Source organism: Equus caballus, chromosome 16 (genome assembly GCF_041296265.1).
Source record: "Equus caballus isolate H_3958 breed thoroughbred chromosome 16, TB-T2T, whole genome shotgun sequence".
In the NCBI taxonomy this organism is placed as follows: domain Eukaryota; kingdom Metazoa; phylum Chordata; class Mammalia; order Perissodactyla; family Equidae; genus Equus; species Equus caballus.
In genome coordinates, this window is record NC_091699.1 from 17,388,001 (window position 1) to 17,401,660 (window position 13,660).

At 43.4% G+C, this 13,660-nt stretch overlaps 1 protein-coding gene across 1 annotated transcript in view; it reads right to left on the minus strand.

Annotated features, from left to right (window-relative positions):
- SLC6A11 (solute carrier family 6 member 11) overlaps positions 1 to 13,660 on the minus strand; it is a 121,968-nt gene that overhangs the window by 12,497 nt on the left and 95,811 nt on the right. Inside the window, exon 8 of the mRNA XM_023619970.2 lies at positions 12,753 to 12,877. Within this exon, the coding sequence (XP_023475738.1) occupies positions 12,753 to 12,877 (125 nt within the window). The remainder of the gene's footprint in view (positions 1 to 12,752; positions 12,878 to 13,660) is intronic.

Below are 13,660 nucleotides of genomic sequence, written 5' to 3' on the forward strand. Positions count from 1 at the left end.
TGCTTCCTCTGTGCCAGGCGCTGAATCTGATTCTCTCTCACGTCGCTCACATCTCCCTGTCGGCTGGTGCTATGATGAGGCCCATTTTGCAGATGAACAAGCTGAGGCAGAGAGAGGTAAGCAAGGGTCTGAAAAGGGTCAGGATTGAAACCCAGCTTGGTCTGACACAAAGACCTTGCTCTGCACAGACCTGTCTCTACTGTTGTCACCAGGGCCGGGTTCTCGTTAAAATGCAGGTTCTCAGGCCCACCCCAGAGCCTCTGATTCGCAGTCTAGGGTGAGACATGGACCAGGCACCCGATGATTCCAATGCAGGTGGTTGGGAATCCAGGCCGGAGAAGCGCTGTTCCACACAGCCCACCTACTCCTTAGGCTTCCTCCCCTCGCTTCCCACGTCCACACTCACTTGTTTCAGCTGCTCCAAATACAGGGCTTGCTTAGCATGTCCTCAGGATGAGCTTTATTTATGTCAGGGGAGGGGTACCTGATGTTCCAGCCCCGTAGCACAGAGGCCACGGGTACAGCCTCAGCAGCCTGATGGCCTGGGTTCAAATCCTGCTTCTTTAGCTCAGCTGAAAAAACAGGGATAATGAAGTCCCGCCTAATATGGTGGTTTTTGAGAATTCAGCGAGATGATGCAGAACGTGGCAAGCACTTCGAAAGGTAAATGCTTAATAAACATTAGCTCTGATTATGTTTTTTACCTTAAAAGCAGCCTTATTAAAGTCTAATCTACCTACAATAAGCACTCATTTTCAGCGTACAGTTCAATGAGTTTGGAAAAGCACGTACCCCCGGATAACCACTGCAGTCACTGTACAGGACATTCCCATCGTCCCCGGCCCCTCGGCAGTCTCTCCCCACACTCCGTGTCTTCGCCCTGGGCCACCATTGATCTGGTTTGTTTTCCACAGTAGTGCTGACCACCTCACCTGGGGTGGAATTGCTGGCTCCTATGGCGATTGCGTGTTTAACTTTCTAAGAAATGCCAAACTGATGTCCAAAGTAGCCGTGTCATTTTACACTCCTACCAGCAATGTTTGAGTCCCCGTGGCTCTGCACCCTTGTCAACATTTGATGTTGTCAGTCTTTTAAATTTAGTCTGTATAGCAGGTGTGAGGCATTACACATCATTACGGTTTTAATTTGTATTTCTCTGATGGCTAACGATGCAGAGTATCTTCTCACATACCTCCGTTGTCCGTTCACATGTATTCTTCTATGAAGTGCCCGTTGAGTGCCCATTTTTTAGGGGTTGTCTCCTTTTTGTTGAGTTTTGAGAATTCTTTATAAATTTGGGATGTAAATCCTTTATCAGAGAAATTACGAACATTTTCTCCTAGCCCACGGCCTGCCTTTTCCTTTTCTCAATGGTGTCCTGGGAAGAGCAGAAGTTTAAAATTTTCCAGTTGTTTGTTGCTAGCATATAAAAAATACAGTCAATTTTTGTTCACTGTCCTTTTATCCTGTGACCTTATTACGGTTCACTTATTAATTTTTTTCTGTAGGTTTCTTAAGATTTTTTATGTGGTTAAGCATGTTGCTTATGAATAATGATAGTTTTTTTTCCTTCCTTTCCAATCTTAATGTTTTTTACTTATTTTTCTTGCCTTATTGGACTCTCTAGGAACTCCAGGGCCATATGGAATCGAAGCAGAGACAGTATACATCCTGGCTTTGTTTCCGACTTTAGGAGAACGCATTCAATATTTAATAGTCAGGAAATTAACAGTGGGACAGTACTATTAATTGAACTATAGACTTGATTCATCTTCTACCAGTTTTTCTTCTTCTGTCCTTTTTTTCTGTTCCAGTAGCCAATTCAGGATTCCACACCGCTCTTCACAGTGCGCCTCTGCAGTCTCCTCGAGAACGGTTCTCAACGTGGGCTTTGTCCTATGTTTCTCACAATTAAACTTAGGTGATACATTTTTTGGCAAGCAAACCATAGAAGTAATGCTGTGTCCTTCTCCATGCATCATATTAGGGGTACATGATGCCAATCAACCCTGTAACTGGTGATGTTTACCTTGATCACTCGGTTAAGCTGGTGCCTGCCAGGTTTCTCCACTGTAAAGTTACTGTTTTTTCCCTTTGCAACTGATAAATATCTTGGGAGGGTAATTTGAGATCGCGAAAATATCCTCTTTCTAGTCAAACTTTTACCTATTGCTTTTAATATCCATTCGTGAATCTTGCCTACCGCAATTATTATTGTGGTGTTTGTATTTTCTTTGTTCCTTCTACATTTATAAATCAGAATTCTTCTATCAGCAAGAGTTGTTCCTTCACACCCATTCATTTATTTTTCAATTTTTATTTGTTTCAGTATGGACTCCTGGGTATTTATTAGTTTATTCTATGGGTCATAATCCAATACTATCATTATTTCTTTTGCTGTTCAAATTGTTCCAGGTTTCGCCATTGGGAGCCTTTCTAGATTGATTCCTGTGTCTTTTTGACATGCCTCCATCCTTTTTCTGAGCATTTCCTTATTTTCTGGCACCACAAAACTTTCCAGCTTTGTGTTGTCCTGCTCCAGCACGTGAATCAACTGCTTCTCCAAAGGGCTCCAGTTCCTTTTATTGAGGATGGGGTTTAGAAACCAAGATCTGGCCACTAGGTGTGCTCACTGCTACTGGAGTCTCATTGCTCATAGGCCCTCTCAGCAGACAAAGCTAGGAAATACATGTATGTATATTTACCTACACACACACACACACACACATACACATATATAAATTTCTATATCTATCTGTATAAATATCAAAACCATGAGTTCATGCTGATACCGCCAATTCCAATACAGTTCCTTTTAGATTCTCCACTTTCCTTATTTCTCAGTGAAAAATCTGGCACTAATTGTCTATATTTACTTGTTTGTTCAATCCTGTATACAACAGTTACAGCATTGCTAATCCATACCCCTGGAGTAACAAGAGTATGTACAGTTATTTTATTTAGCCTTACAGTATCCAGTCAAAATACTGTTTCCTGAAATTTACTTAGGTTAGTTTTTTTCTTTCCCCATTGCCTTCAGTGTGGTTACAGTATTTACTTGTAGTATGGTTGAGTTCATTTGTTACTGTTTGGATTCCACCCACAAAAAGTAACTGTTTATTTATCTCGGGTGGTATGTGAAACATTATAGTGGTTCTAGGACTCAGAGCTAATGAATAAAGATACACTCAGAGAAGTGCTGCGTTCCTCTCATCTTACTACCTCATTCCCATTCCTCCATGCTTTCCACCTCTTTTCCACTCAACTCTGTTGGTAACCATTCTCTTTATTTTCTAGTTTATCCATGCTGTATTTCTTTTGTACAAATGAGCAGACATAACTGTTTTCTATTTCCTTTTTTCCTACATCATGGGTAGGATACTATAGACACTTTCTTTTTTAACTTCTATACACATAGACATTCATCATTTTAAAAAATATCCCCCAATTTCTATTTACTTATTTTTTTTAATCAAGAACTGGAGTTAAATTTTGTCAAAGACTTTTTCAGCATCTATGGAGATAAGTTTATGATTTATTTTCCTGGAGCTATTAAAGTGGTACATATTAATGGATTTCCTAGAATTTAACCAACCTTGTATTATTCCTAGAATAAATCCTACTTGGTCATGGTATAGTACCTTCTTTTTTATTTTTTTGAGGAAGATTAGCTGTGAGCTAACTACTGCCAATCCTCCTCTTTTTGCTGAGGAAGACTGGTGCTGAGCTAACATCTGTACCCATCTTCCTCTTCTTTATATGTGGGATGCCTACCCCAGCATGACTTTTGTCAAGCGGCGCCATGTCCACACCTGGGATCCAAACTGGCAAACCCTGGGCTGCCAAGAAGTCGAACATGCAAACTTAACTGCTGTGCCACCAGGCCGGCCCTGGTATAGTACCTTCTTAATGTGATTTTGGATTCTAATATTTCGGATTTTGGTTTGCTAATATTTTATTAATATTTTTGCATCAATATGCATGAGTGGTATTGATTTGTAGTTTTCTTTCTTTGCATTGTCTTTATTTGGTTTAGGTATCAATGTTATACATGCTTTATATAAGAAGTTAAGTTTTTCTTCCCTTTCAGTGCTCTAGAATAATCTATAGAGTACTGGGACCATCTGTTCTTTGAAGATTTTGGTAGAATTCCTCTGTGAAACCATCAGGGCCAAGTGTTTTTTTCTGGGGTAGTTCCTCAATAACTTTGTCTATTTCTTCGACGGAAACTGTCCTGTTTAAGCTTTCTAAATCAAATCAGATTTCTGGCAATCTGTGGTTCCCTAGGAAAACATTCATTTCATCTAGGTTTTCAAATTTATGTGCACAGAGGATTACAAAGTAATGTCTTATGATTTTTAAAATTTTGCTCTGCTTCAATTATTTCCTTTTTGGCATTTCCTATTTTGCTATTTGTGTGTTCTCCCTTTTTTTCTTGATCATCTGGTGATTTGTCTCAACTTTCAAAAACTCAGGATTTTAAGTTATTAATTAGATCTATTTCTCTAGTCTCTACATTAATTTCTGTTTTCATCTTTATTATGTCCTTCCATGTGCTTTCTTTTGGTTCACTTTATGTTGTTTTTGTTTTCTTTCTTTCTTTTTTTGAGGAGGATTAGCCCTGAGCTAACATCTGCTGCCAATCCTCCTCTTTTTTGCTGAGGAAGGCTGGTCCTGAGCTAACATCCATGCCCATCTTTTTCTACTTTCTATGTGAGATGCCTGCCACAGCATGGCTTGACAAGCGGTGTGTGGGTCCACACCCAGGATCTGAACTGGTGAACCCTGGGCTGCTGAAGCAGAACTGCTGTACCACCAGGCTGGCCCATGTTTTCTTTCTTTTTTTTTTTTTTTTTTTTTCAGCAGTAGATACAATTAACTTATTTTCATTCTTTCATTTTTATTCATAAAAGTGTTTAATGGAATTTTCTCTTACTGTTAGTTTATTTCTATCTACGTCTGCTTGCATCTCCTGCAGTTTTTTCTTCATAAAGATAATTGCTGTGTTATTTGGTGCATACATTCTCATTTGTGTTACATCTTCATTGTGAATTGTGGCTTTTAACACTAAAAAGTGTGCTTTGTCATGCTTAATGCTTTGGGGATTAAATTCTACTTTGTCTGATATCAGGATTGCTATCATTGTTTATCCCTTTATTTTTAGCCTTTGTGAATCACTTTGTCTTAGATGTGTCTCTTATATACAGCATATCTTGTTTTGTGAGCCAAAGTGAAAATCGTTTTAATAGATGAGTTAAGGCCATTCACATTTATTGATATGATTGATATATTTGATCTTAACTCTGACAAAACATTTTATAATTATGTGTATTTTTTATATTTGTTATGGTTCTCTAGGAGTTGTATATTCTTTGTTCTTTTATTATAAATGTTTTTTGGTATTTAGGACAGTTTATGTTTTTGTTCTAGTCATTACCTTTATACTTACACTTCTTTTTTTTTAATGCTCTCAGGACCCTGTTTTCTTATTTAAACCTTTACTATCTGGCTTTCCGGGTTTTGCCCCTCAGCATCCTTTAACACCACCTATTGCCATACAACGAGCTTGTCTATTTCTTTCTTGCCTTCTCCTTCCATTTTTTAGTTGAGTGATTTCTACTTTGTAGCAGTCTGCAGTATTTCTCCATTAGTCCTCTACTTTGTCCCTACCCTCGTTTTAGTCTTAGATGTACACTTCCGTATTCTTCAGTGCTCACCATCAGTCCTTTTCTGAATTCTCCCAGTCATAATGAAGGGTTGGATGAAGGTCACCTCTAGTAAATTCCTCAAAGGACTGATGAGTGTAGAAGTCTCTACATTCTTGTATGTTTAAATGGTTTTTCTACAATCTTGACATTTGAAGAAATGGCTGGATCTTAAATCCTTGATTCACAATTTTTTGTGAATTAAAAAAAACTCAACTCTGCTCTATAGTTGCCTTGCTTTGTATGTTGGTTTGTTAAAGTGTGATGGCAGACTAATTCTTTTGCCTTCTTAAGTTATTTGATCTTTTTTGCCTACAAGCTTTGAGAATTTTTATCTTTATCTTTGAAAGCTAATATCTTTACTAGGATGTTTTGGAGTTGATCATTCAGGGTTAATTTTCCCTAGTCCCCAAGAGGTCCTTGCGATGTGTAGATTCAGTTCTTTTTCTGTTTCTGAAAAATTTTCTTGGATTACAATTTTAAACATTACCTCTGTTCCATTGTTTATTTTTCTACTCCAGAGACTCCAGAGTAATATATTTTCTTTGTTCTTTTATTATAAATGTTTTTACTTGAATATTTTTCTTCCTTGCCCGTCTTCCATTTCTACTTTTTGAGGGGGATCGTTTTTACTTCTTTATGTCATTTTCATTCCCTTGGCTGGTTTCCTTCCTTTATTAAATGCCTCTTATTGAGACTATTCTCCATTGGGCACTTTGCAATTTATTCTTCATTTCTGAGATAACTTTGTCCTTCATTTTTTCTCATTTTCTTCCTGAATTCAATTAACTCTCTTTTTGCTTTCTCTAGTCTCCCCCTCCCCTACTTGCTAGTTTTAAATTTTCTAGTTCAAGGTGTTTTTTCACCTCCTCAGACGTTTGTTTGAGTATATTTAATTCTGTTCAGAGTGTTGACTTAGAATTGTCTTTTATTTCATAGTTGGTTTCCAGAGGGGAAGCGTGGTTCTTCACTGATAAGTGGGAAATTTCTATTCCTGATTTTCTGCCGTAGCTCTGTGTGGACTTGTCTTTTCTCTGGTTCAAGGTCATGTCCTGGGTGCTTTATGAGATTCTCAGTTGACGGAGCCCTCCTCTGTCAGCAGAGCAAGGTGCAGGGACTTTAGCGGTGTTTCCTTCTGATAATGGGGGAAGTGTGTGCTTCCCTCCCCCCTCCTGATTTTCTAGTTCTCTTGTTTTGCAAGACTTTACATTTTTATCTCCTTGGTTTCCCCTTAACTACCTAATTGTCAAAGGATGCTTCTCTCTACCTTTTTGACTTTTTCTCCCCTAGAAGCTTTGTGTTTCAAATGGTGCGTCCTTAAAATTGTGCCTGTCCCTTTAAATGGTCCCTGACCCTTAAATCACACATATTTTGAATCCCTTCTCAGCAGTCCCTGCTACCAGGTCTGCCTGGATGCTTTCCAGTATTTTCAGACTTGGAGTGGATTTCACCTTTCTGGTGATTGCTCCAAATTACTCTTAGGTCCCTACCAGCCTCTGTCCTCTGCCTCTCCCACAGTTTTTCTCAGCTGGCCTCTGCTTACCACAGCCCTTGCAGGTGCAAGGGCCAGGGCGGCAGGCACAGAGGCTGTGCTCAAATCGCGATTCTTCCCTTTGTCAGTCTTTACAGCTCCAACGTCTGCCGTCTTCAAGCTATGCAGGGGACATGGTTTCATGTAGAACATACTTTTCCCTTCTTTTTTTCTTGTTTGGGGGAAAAAAAATTGGGGACATAAGTAGCTACATAGCTGTCACTGTCCTCAGATAATCAGAAGTCTTATTTTCTCTAATTTTTAAAAGAGTTTGCGTAAGACTGATATTATTTCTTTCTTAAACGTTTGGTAGAATTCACCAGTGAAACCGTCAGGGCCTGGAGTGTTCTTGGTAGAATGGTTTTTGATAATGAATTCAATTTTTTAAAAAGATATCGAGCCATTCAGTTTTCCTATTTCTTCTTGAGTCAGTTTGAGTCAATTATATTTTTAAAGGAATTTTTCTATTTAATCTACATTACCCAACACATTAACTTGAAGTTGTTCCTAATATCCCCTTATCTTCATTTTCAACGTCTGTAAGATCTGCGGCCACATCTCCTCTTTCATTCCTGATATTGTAGTTTGTGTCTTCTCTCACTTTTTTTTCATGGTTAGTCTTGCTAGGGAGTTATAAATTTTATCTTTTCTAATACCACATTTTGATTTCGAAATTCTACTGTTTGCATGTCTCAATTTCATTATTTCTTTGCTTCTACTTACCTTGGTTTCATTTGTACTTTTTTTTTTTTCCAGCTTCTTAGGAGGCAAACAAATATTTTACTTTCAATCCTTCTTCTTTCCAATACTGGTATTTAAAGTTACACATTTCCCTGTAAGGCCCTTGACTACATCCCACAATTTTTGATACACTGTGTTTTCACCACCATACAGTTTGAAATATATTCTTCTTTGATCCATGGGATATTTAAACGTTAATTTACACATTCTTCGGGATTTCCTAGATGTCTTTTCATTACGAATTTCTAATTTAATTCAATGGTAGTCAGAGAACAGACTTTGTAAGATTACAATCTTTTGAAATGTACTGAGTCTTACTTTATGGCCCAGTGTATGATCTGTCTTGATGACGCTCCACGTACATTTGAAAAGAATTGTGCTCTGCAGCTGCTGGCTGCAGTGTTTTATAAACGCCAGTTAAGTCAGTGTGGTTGACACTGTTGTTCAGCTCTCGTCTTTACTGATACTTTGTACCGTTGTTCTAACATTAGTGAGAGAGGGGTATTAAAATCTCCAACTAGGATTGTGGGTTTGTCTATAGTTCCTTTTAGTCTCTCAGCTTTTGGTTTACATATTTTAAACCTCTGTCATTAGGCGCAAACACATTAAGGATTACATGTCTTACCAATGAATTGCCCCTCCTATAAACATTATGACACATCCCTCTTTATCTCTAGTAAGATTCTTTGACTTGAAGCCTATTGTGTCTGATACTAATATAGCCAAGCCCGTTTTCTTATGCTTACTGTTTTCATGGTAGATCTTTTTCTATCCTTTTACACTGTATCTGTGTCTTTAAAGTGTGTCTCTTTCAGATAGCTTATGGCTGAGTCTAGGTTTTTTACTCAGTCTGATAATCTCTGCCTTTTAATTGAAGTATTTGGTCCATTTGCATTTAATGTAGTTAGTGATATGGTTGGGTTAAGTCTACCATTTTGTATTTGTTTTCTTTTGTCTCTCCTGGTTTGTTTTTTTGTTACTCTCTTGTGTTTTTCCTGCCTTCTTTTGGACTAATCAATATTTTTAAATATTCAGTCGTATTTCATCTATTAGCTTTTGTGGCTCTAGCTCTTTATGTTCTTTTCTGAGCTTTGGGCTGACAATACGCATCTGTAACTCATCAACGTCTACCTAGAGCTACTAATATATCACTTTATACTGTTACCACACATCTGACACTGCTCACTTCTGATGATCATTCTGACATTTTCTGCTTTGAAACAGACTTCAGGACCTAACCATATCAATAATTACAAAATGCAAATAGGCCAAATACTCCATTAAAAGACAGAGACGATCAGACTGGATAGAAAAGCAAGACCCAACTAAAAACTGTCTAAAATCTCTACCCCCAGGAGAGGACTCCCTCAATGGATGGGTGTCAGAGAAAGGGACTGAGGGACATGTGGGGAAGGGCAGCAAATCTCAGGTGCTGGCTCACAGCAGGACAAAATCCGAGCCCTGCGAGGCCGTGCCACCCTCCTGGCTCAGTCTCCAGGCGTGCTGGGCATCTCACTGAGTGCTCTGTCATTTAATCAGTTATTTTCCAAAAATTATTCCTCAGAAAGTGGGCCACGTCCTGCTGAGCAAGGTGAGGTGGCTACACATTCACCTGCAACTTGCAATTTCTCTAAATGGCGGGGGCTCCTAAAGAGGATCTGGGTCTGATCCACACCCCAACCAGGAGCACAGGGCAGGCTTACCTGCTTGGTACCAAAAGCAACACAGGAGAGTGAGGCAGAAGAGCTGTACCATCTACAGGCTGTGTGGCCTTGGGTGAACCACTTCACACTCTGAGCTATGGGTCCTCATCTGTAAGGGGCAGAATAAAGCCCAGGGCTGCTGTCTGTGTGAATGGCATACCCTGGAGTCGTGCAGGGCACACTCTGCGTGGCCACGAATGGAGGCCTCAATATAGCCTACCTTGCAGAGGTGCCACGAGCATTTCATGAGGTAGTGCATGAAAAACAACCCCCCAGGGCCTGACGAGTGAGATGGGGGCATCAGTTACGGTACACCCATTCAGCAGGCTGCCGCACGGCCATTAACCCCATGACTGAGGTCTCTGCTTCCTGAGGCAGAAACCTCCTCATACTTCATTGTGATGGGAAAATGCAGTCTACAGAATACCAAGGATAATACGATCCGGTATTCATCAACACAAATATAACTATTGTGGGGACCTGGAATTGGCCACCCCAAGATATGTCTCTTTGGCATCAGGATTATTTGAGGCTGATTGCTTTTGATAAACTGGGACAGGGAAGGAGGCTCTGAGGAATGGAACTTGCCCTTTGTTAGGACACATTTACATTTGTAAGGTAAATCTCTATCTGTAAAAGGTGCCTCCCTCTCTGTACCAGGAAGAAGAAAGAAGATGACCTTCTCTCTAGAAACTCTTAGTCAATACCAAAGGCAAGGACTTAAATCTGCATTTTATTGTGCTTGTCTGGTAACCTCCTGTAACTGACTTCCCTCCCTCTCCCAACTTTGGCACTTCTTTAAGGATTAAGCATCTTTCCTTAGGATAGGAACTGATTGTTGCACTCACCTGTGACCGCCCAGCTCCAGACAATAGACTTGCCTCCTGCTATGCCCACCGAGATAGCTGACCACTACCTGCTGTGTCCATCAAGCACTGTGCCGACAGGGCAATCTTGTGACTACTGTGGGAGGGACATTTCATCATATGTGAAACACCCTGTTTGGGGGTATATAACCACTATGTGCACCCCACTTCTTCGGTGCTCTTTCTTCGGGACGAAAGGCCCCGGGCCATGGTTCCTCATAAAGCTTTGTTTAATTTTCTCTTGCTATTCTGTCTCATGTGAATTTAATTCATTCTCCGGCCAGACGAACCCACATTTGGGAAGAGGAAATGTCTTCCTCTCCTACACTATATATGCACAGAAAATCCTGGCGGGAGAACCCCAAAGTGTGGTTGGATGTGGACTGGAGACTTTTTCCTTTGTCAGTATTCCCACATTTTTCTACAATGAATATGCTTTCAATTTGAAATAAGAAAGAAACCAATAAGATTTATTTCTCGCTGGCTCTTTTGCTTTCTGTCTGACTCCTCCCTGAGCTTCGTCTACGAGATGGAAGTGTGATAAGAGGAGTGACAACAGTGCAGTAGACATCCCGTCCCCCTCAATGCCAGGGTGGGATGAGGACGTTCACTGTACTGAGGAGGAAGCAGATTTCTCACAGAGGGTGACGCTCTCACAGAGACGGGAACACTCCCTCCTCATGGGGCTGCCCTGGGGTTTGACGCAAGGAAGAGCATGGATGGTCCAGGAAGTGCCAGGCACCCTGCTCACAGTGGGCAGGAGGATGCAGTGGTCAGAGCCTGGGCTCTGGAGCCAGATGGCCAGGATTAAATCCAGCTCTGTTCCTGCCAGCCTGCGTGACCTTGGGTAAGCACCCTCACCAATCTGAGCCTCAGCTTCCTCACTTGTAAAATGAGGGTAGAAACAGTGCCATCCCAGAGGATCACGGGAGACAGCTCCTGCCCCTGGCAGGTGCTCGATGATTGACAGCTTTGATCATAGTAACATCCTCTGGTCCAGCTCTGGACCTTGGACTTTAGCAGAGACTGTCTCCTTCTCTGACACACATCACCCAGAGGAAGGTGGGCCCTGAGTGGTCAGGGAGCAGAGCTCATCAACCAGCTTCCTGCTCTGATGTCCACGCCCACTGCCCAGCCCACTGGGTGGGTCAGAGCGGGGACCTCCCCACCTGCGCAGGCCAGACATAGGCAGCCATGCCCTGGCATAGGCTTCAGAAGGGAGGCAGTGTAGCCAGGGTGGCCGGGGTTGTCACAGGGAATGGGGGCACAACTGGCCGTGAGTGGATGGAGGCCAGGAGGCTGGGCTCCCTGTGCCGCTCTGGACAAACCGTCCCACCAGAGGTTCCTGTGGGTGAAAGCCTATTTAGATTTATCTGAGGTTAGAATCAGTGTCATGTAAACACAAACGATCTTTGTACTTTTTAATGTGTGATGAATTTTCCCAGAATTTAAATACTATACAAATCAAAGGGAAGAGTTAGTCACTATTTTGCACAATCACCTCAGCAGCAATAACTCTGCCTGTGGTTTGATACAAACACACGTCAGTCTACACTTACGAATGTCACACTCGTGGTGATTCTACATCCAGAACAGGAAAGGGAAGAGAGAGGCTCTCCAGAGGGAACAGCATGTGCAAAGGCCCTGCGGGGCGAGGGAGTGAGCTACATCACAGAAGTGAAAGCAGACCCCTGCGGCGGGGCAGTGTGAGCATGAGGGAACGAGGTGGGTGGTGAGGCCACGGGAGCTGGGCAACACAGGGCCTTGTGTGCCAAGAGTTCGGCACTATGAAAAGCCAAAAAAGGCTTTTCATCAGAGAAGGACACGTTCCAATTTGCATTTTGAGAAAAATCACTCTGCAGGGTAGTGCTGGAACGGAGGGAGCAGTAGTGGAGGCAGGGAGGCCAGCGAGAGGTTCCCGCAGTCATCAAGGGAGTGGGGGATGGGGCCTGGGCTGCTGGGGAGACAGCGGAGCTGGGGGAAGCCGGATAATGCAGAGGAGGCAGAACCACACTCGGAGATGCCCTGGATTCGGGAGTGAGGCAGCGTCAAGGTTCCCCGCCCAGGTAATCCTCAGGACCCTGGGCTGTGGACAGGTTGTGGGGCCACCTCCTGAGATCTGAGCCCAGGGGAACGAGCTAAGGAGGAAAATCCCCTCTTTGTTACAACCATCCCTGGAGGCCTCCCCAGCCTTTGGCAAACTTACCTGACTCTGCCACCTCGGCAATGGGCACCCCCTGCTCGTAGGCCATGAAGCCCAGGACCGAGAAGATGGCAAAGCCGGCCACGAAGCTGGTGCCGCTGTTCAGGCAGCAGAGCATGACGCAGTCCCTGCGGGGAAGCGTGAGAGGGGCTGGGTCAGAGCGCATGGCACAGGCGCTCCGCTCGAACACTCTGTCTGAGCACCATGGCCATCTTGCCGGGCAGGCAGGGCAGTGCAGGCACCGATAGCCCTGTTTGCCTGATGAAGCCCTTGTGGTTCAGAGAAGTTAGGTGGCTGGACCATGGTCACACAGCTTCTTCTGTATTTCTAGAAGATAAGGAGGCATGGAGAGGGAGTGGGAAGGAAGAGACGCTCCTCCAAAGCCCTGGTAAGGGCGAAAACCAAGGAAGGCGAGAGAGGACAGACTTCGGGGTGCTTAGAGCAAGGAGGGCAGGAGCAGGCTCTGGGCCACAGCGGCTTCTCAGCCAGGGGAGCCCCGTGCCTTCATGCGGAAGCTCGCAGCAGCCTCATGGGTAGACGCCATCCGGGCCAGCCATTCCCGGAGAGGCGCCTGGCAGACCTGGGCGCTCAGTCCCGGCCCTGCGGTTGCGGAGGGATTTTCCGGGGCAGCGGCTGTCCCCTGCTCTCGGGAGGGGCTCACAAGCCAAGAAGCACGGGCAGAAAGCGGTGACCCAGGAGAAGCCAGATGACCAACGACGGGGCTTTGCCAAGATGAAGATGGGACCCTCAAGCCCCGCCCCTCCGCCCCCGGTCTGCATCCGCCCACGGCCCGGCAGGGAGTCAGCCTCCTCAGGCTCATGGTGCCCGGTGCTTCTCTTTAAAGGGAGGCGCCCCGGGGCCCTGCCCGCGGCGTGACTGGAGGTGGGGAGGCGCCAGCGCAGTCACCTCGC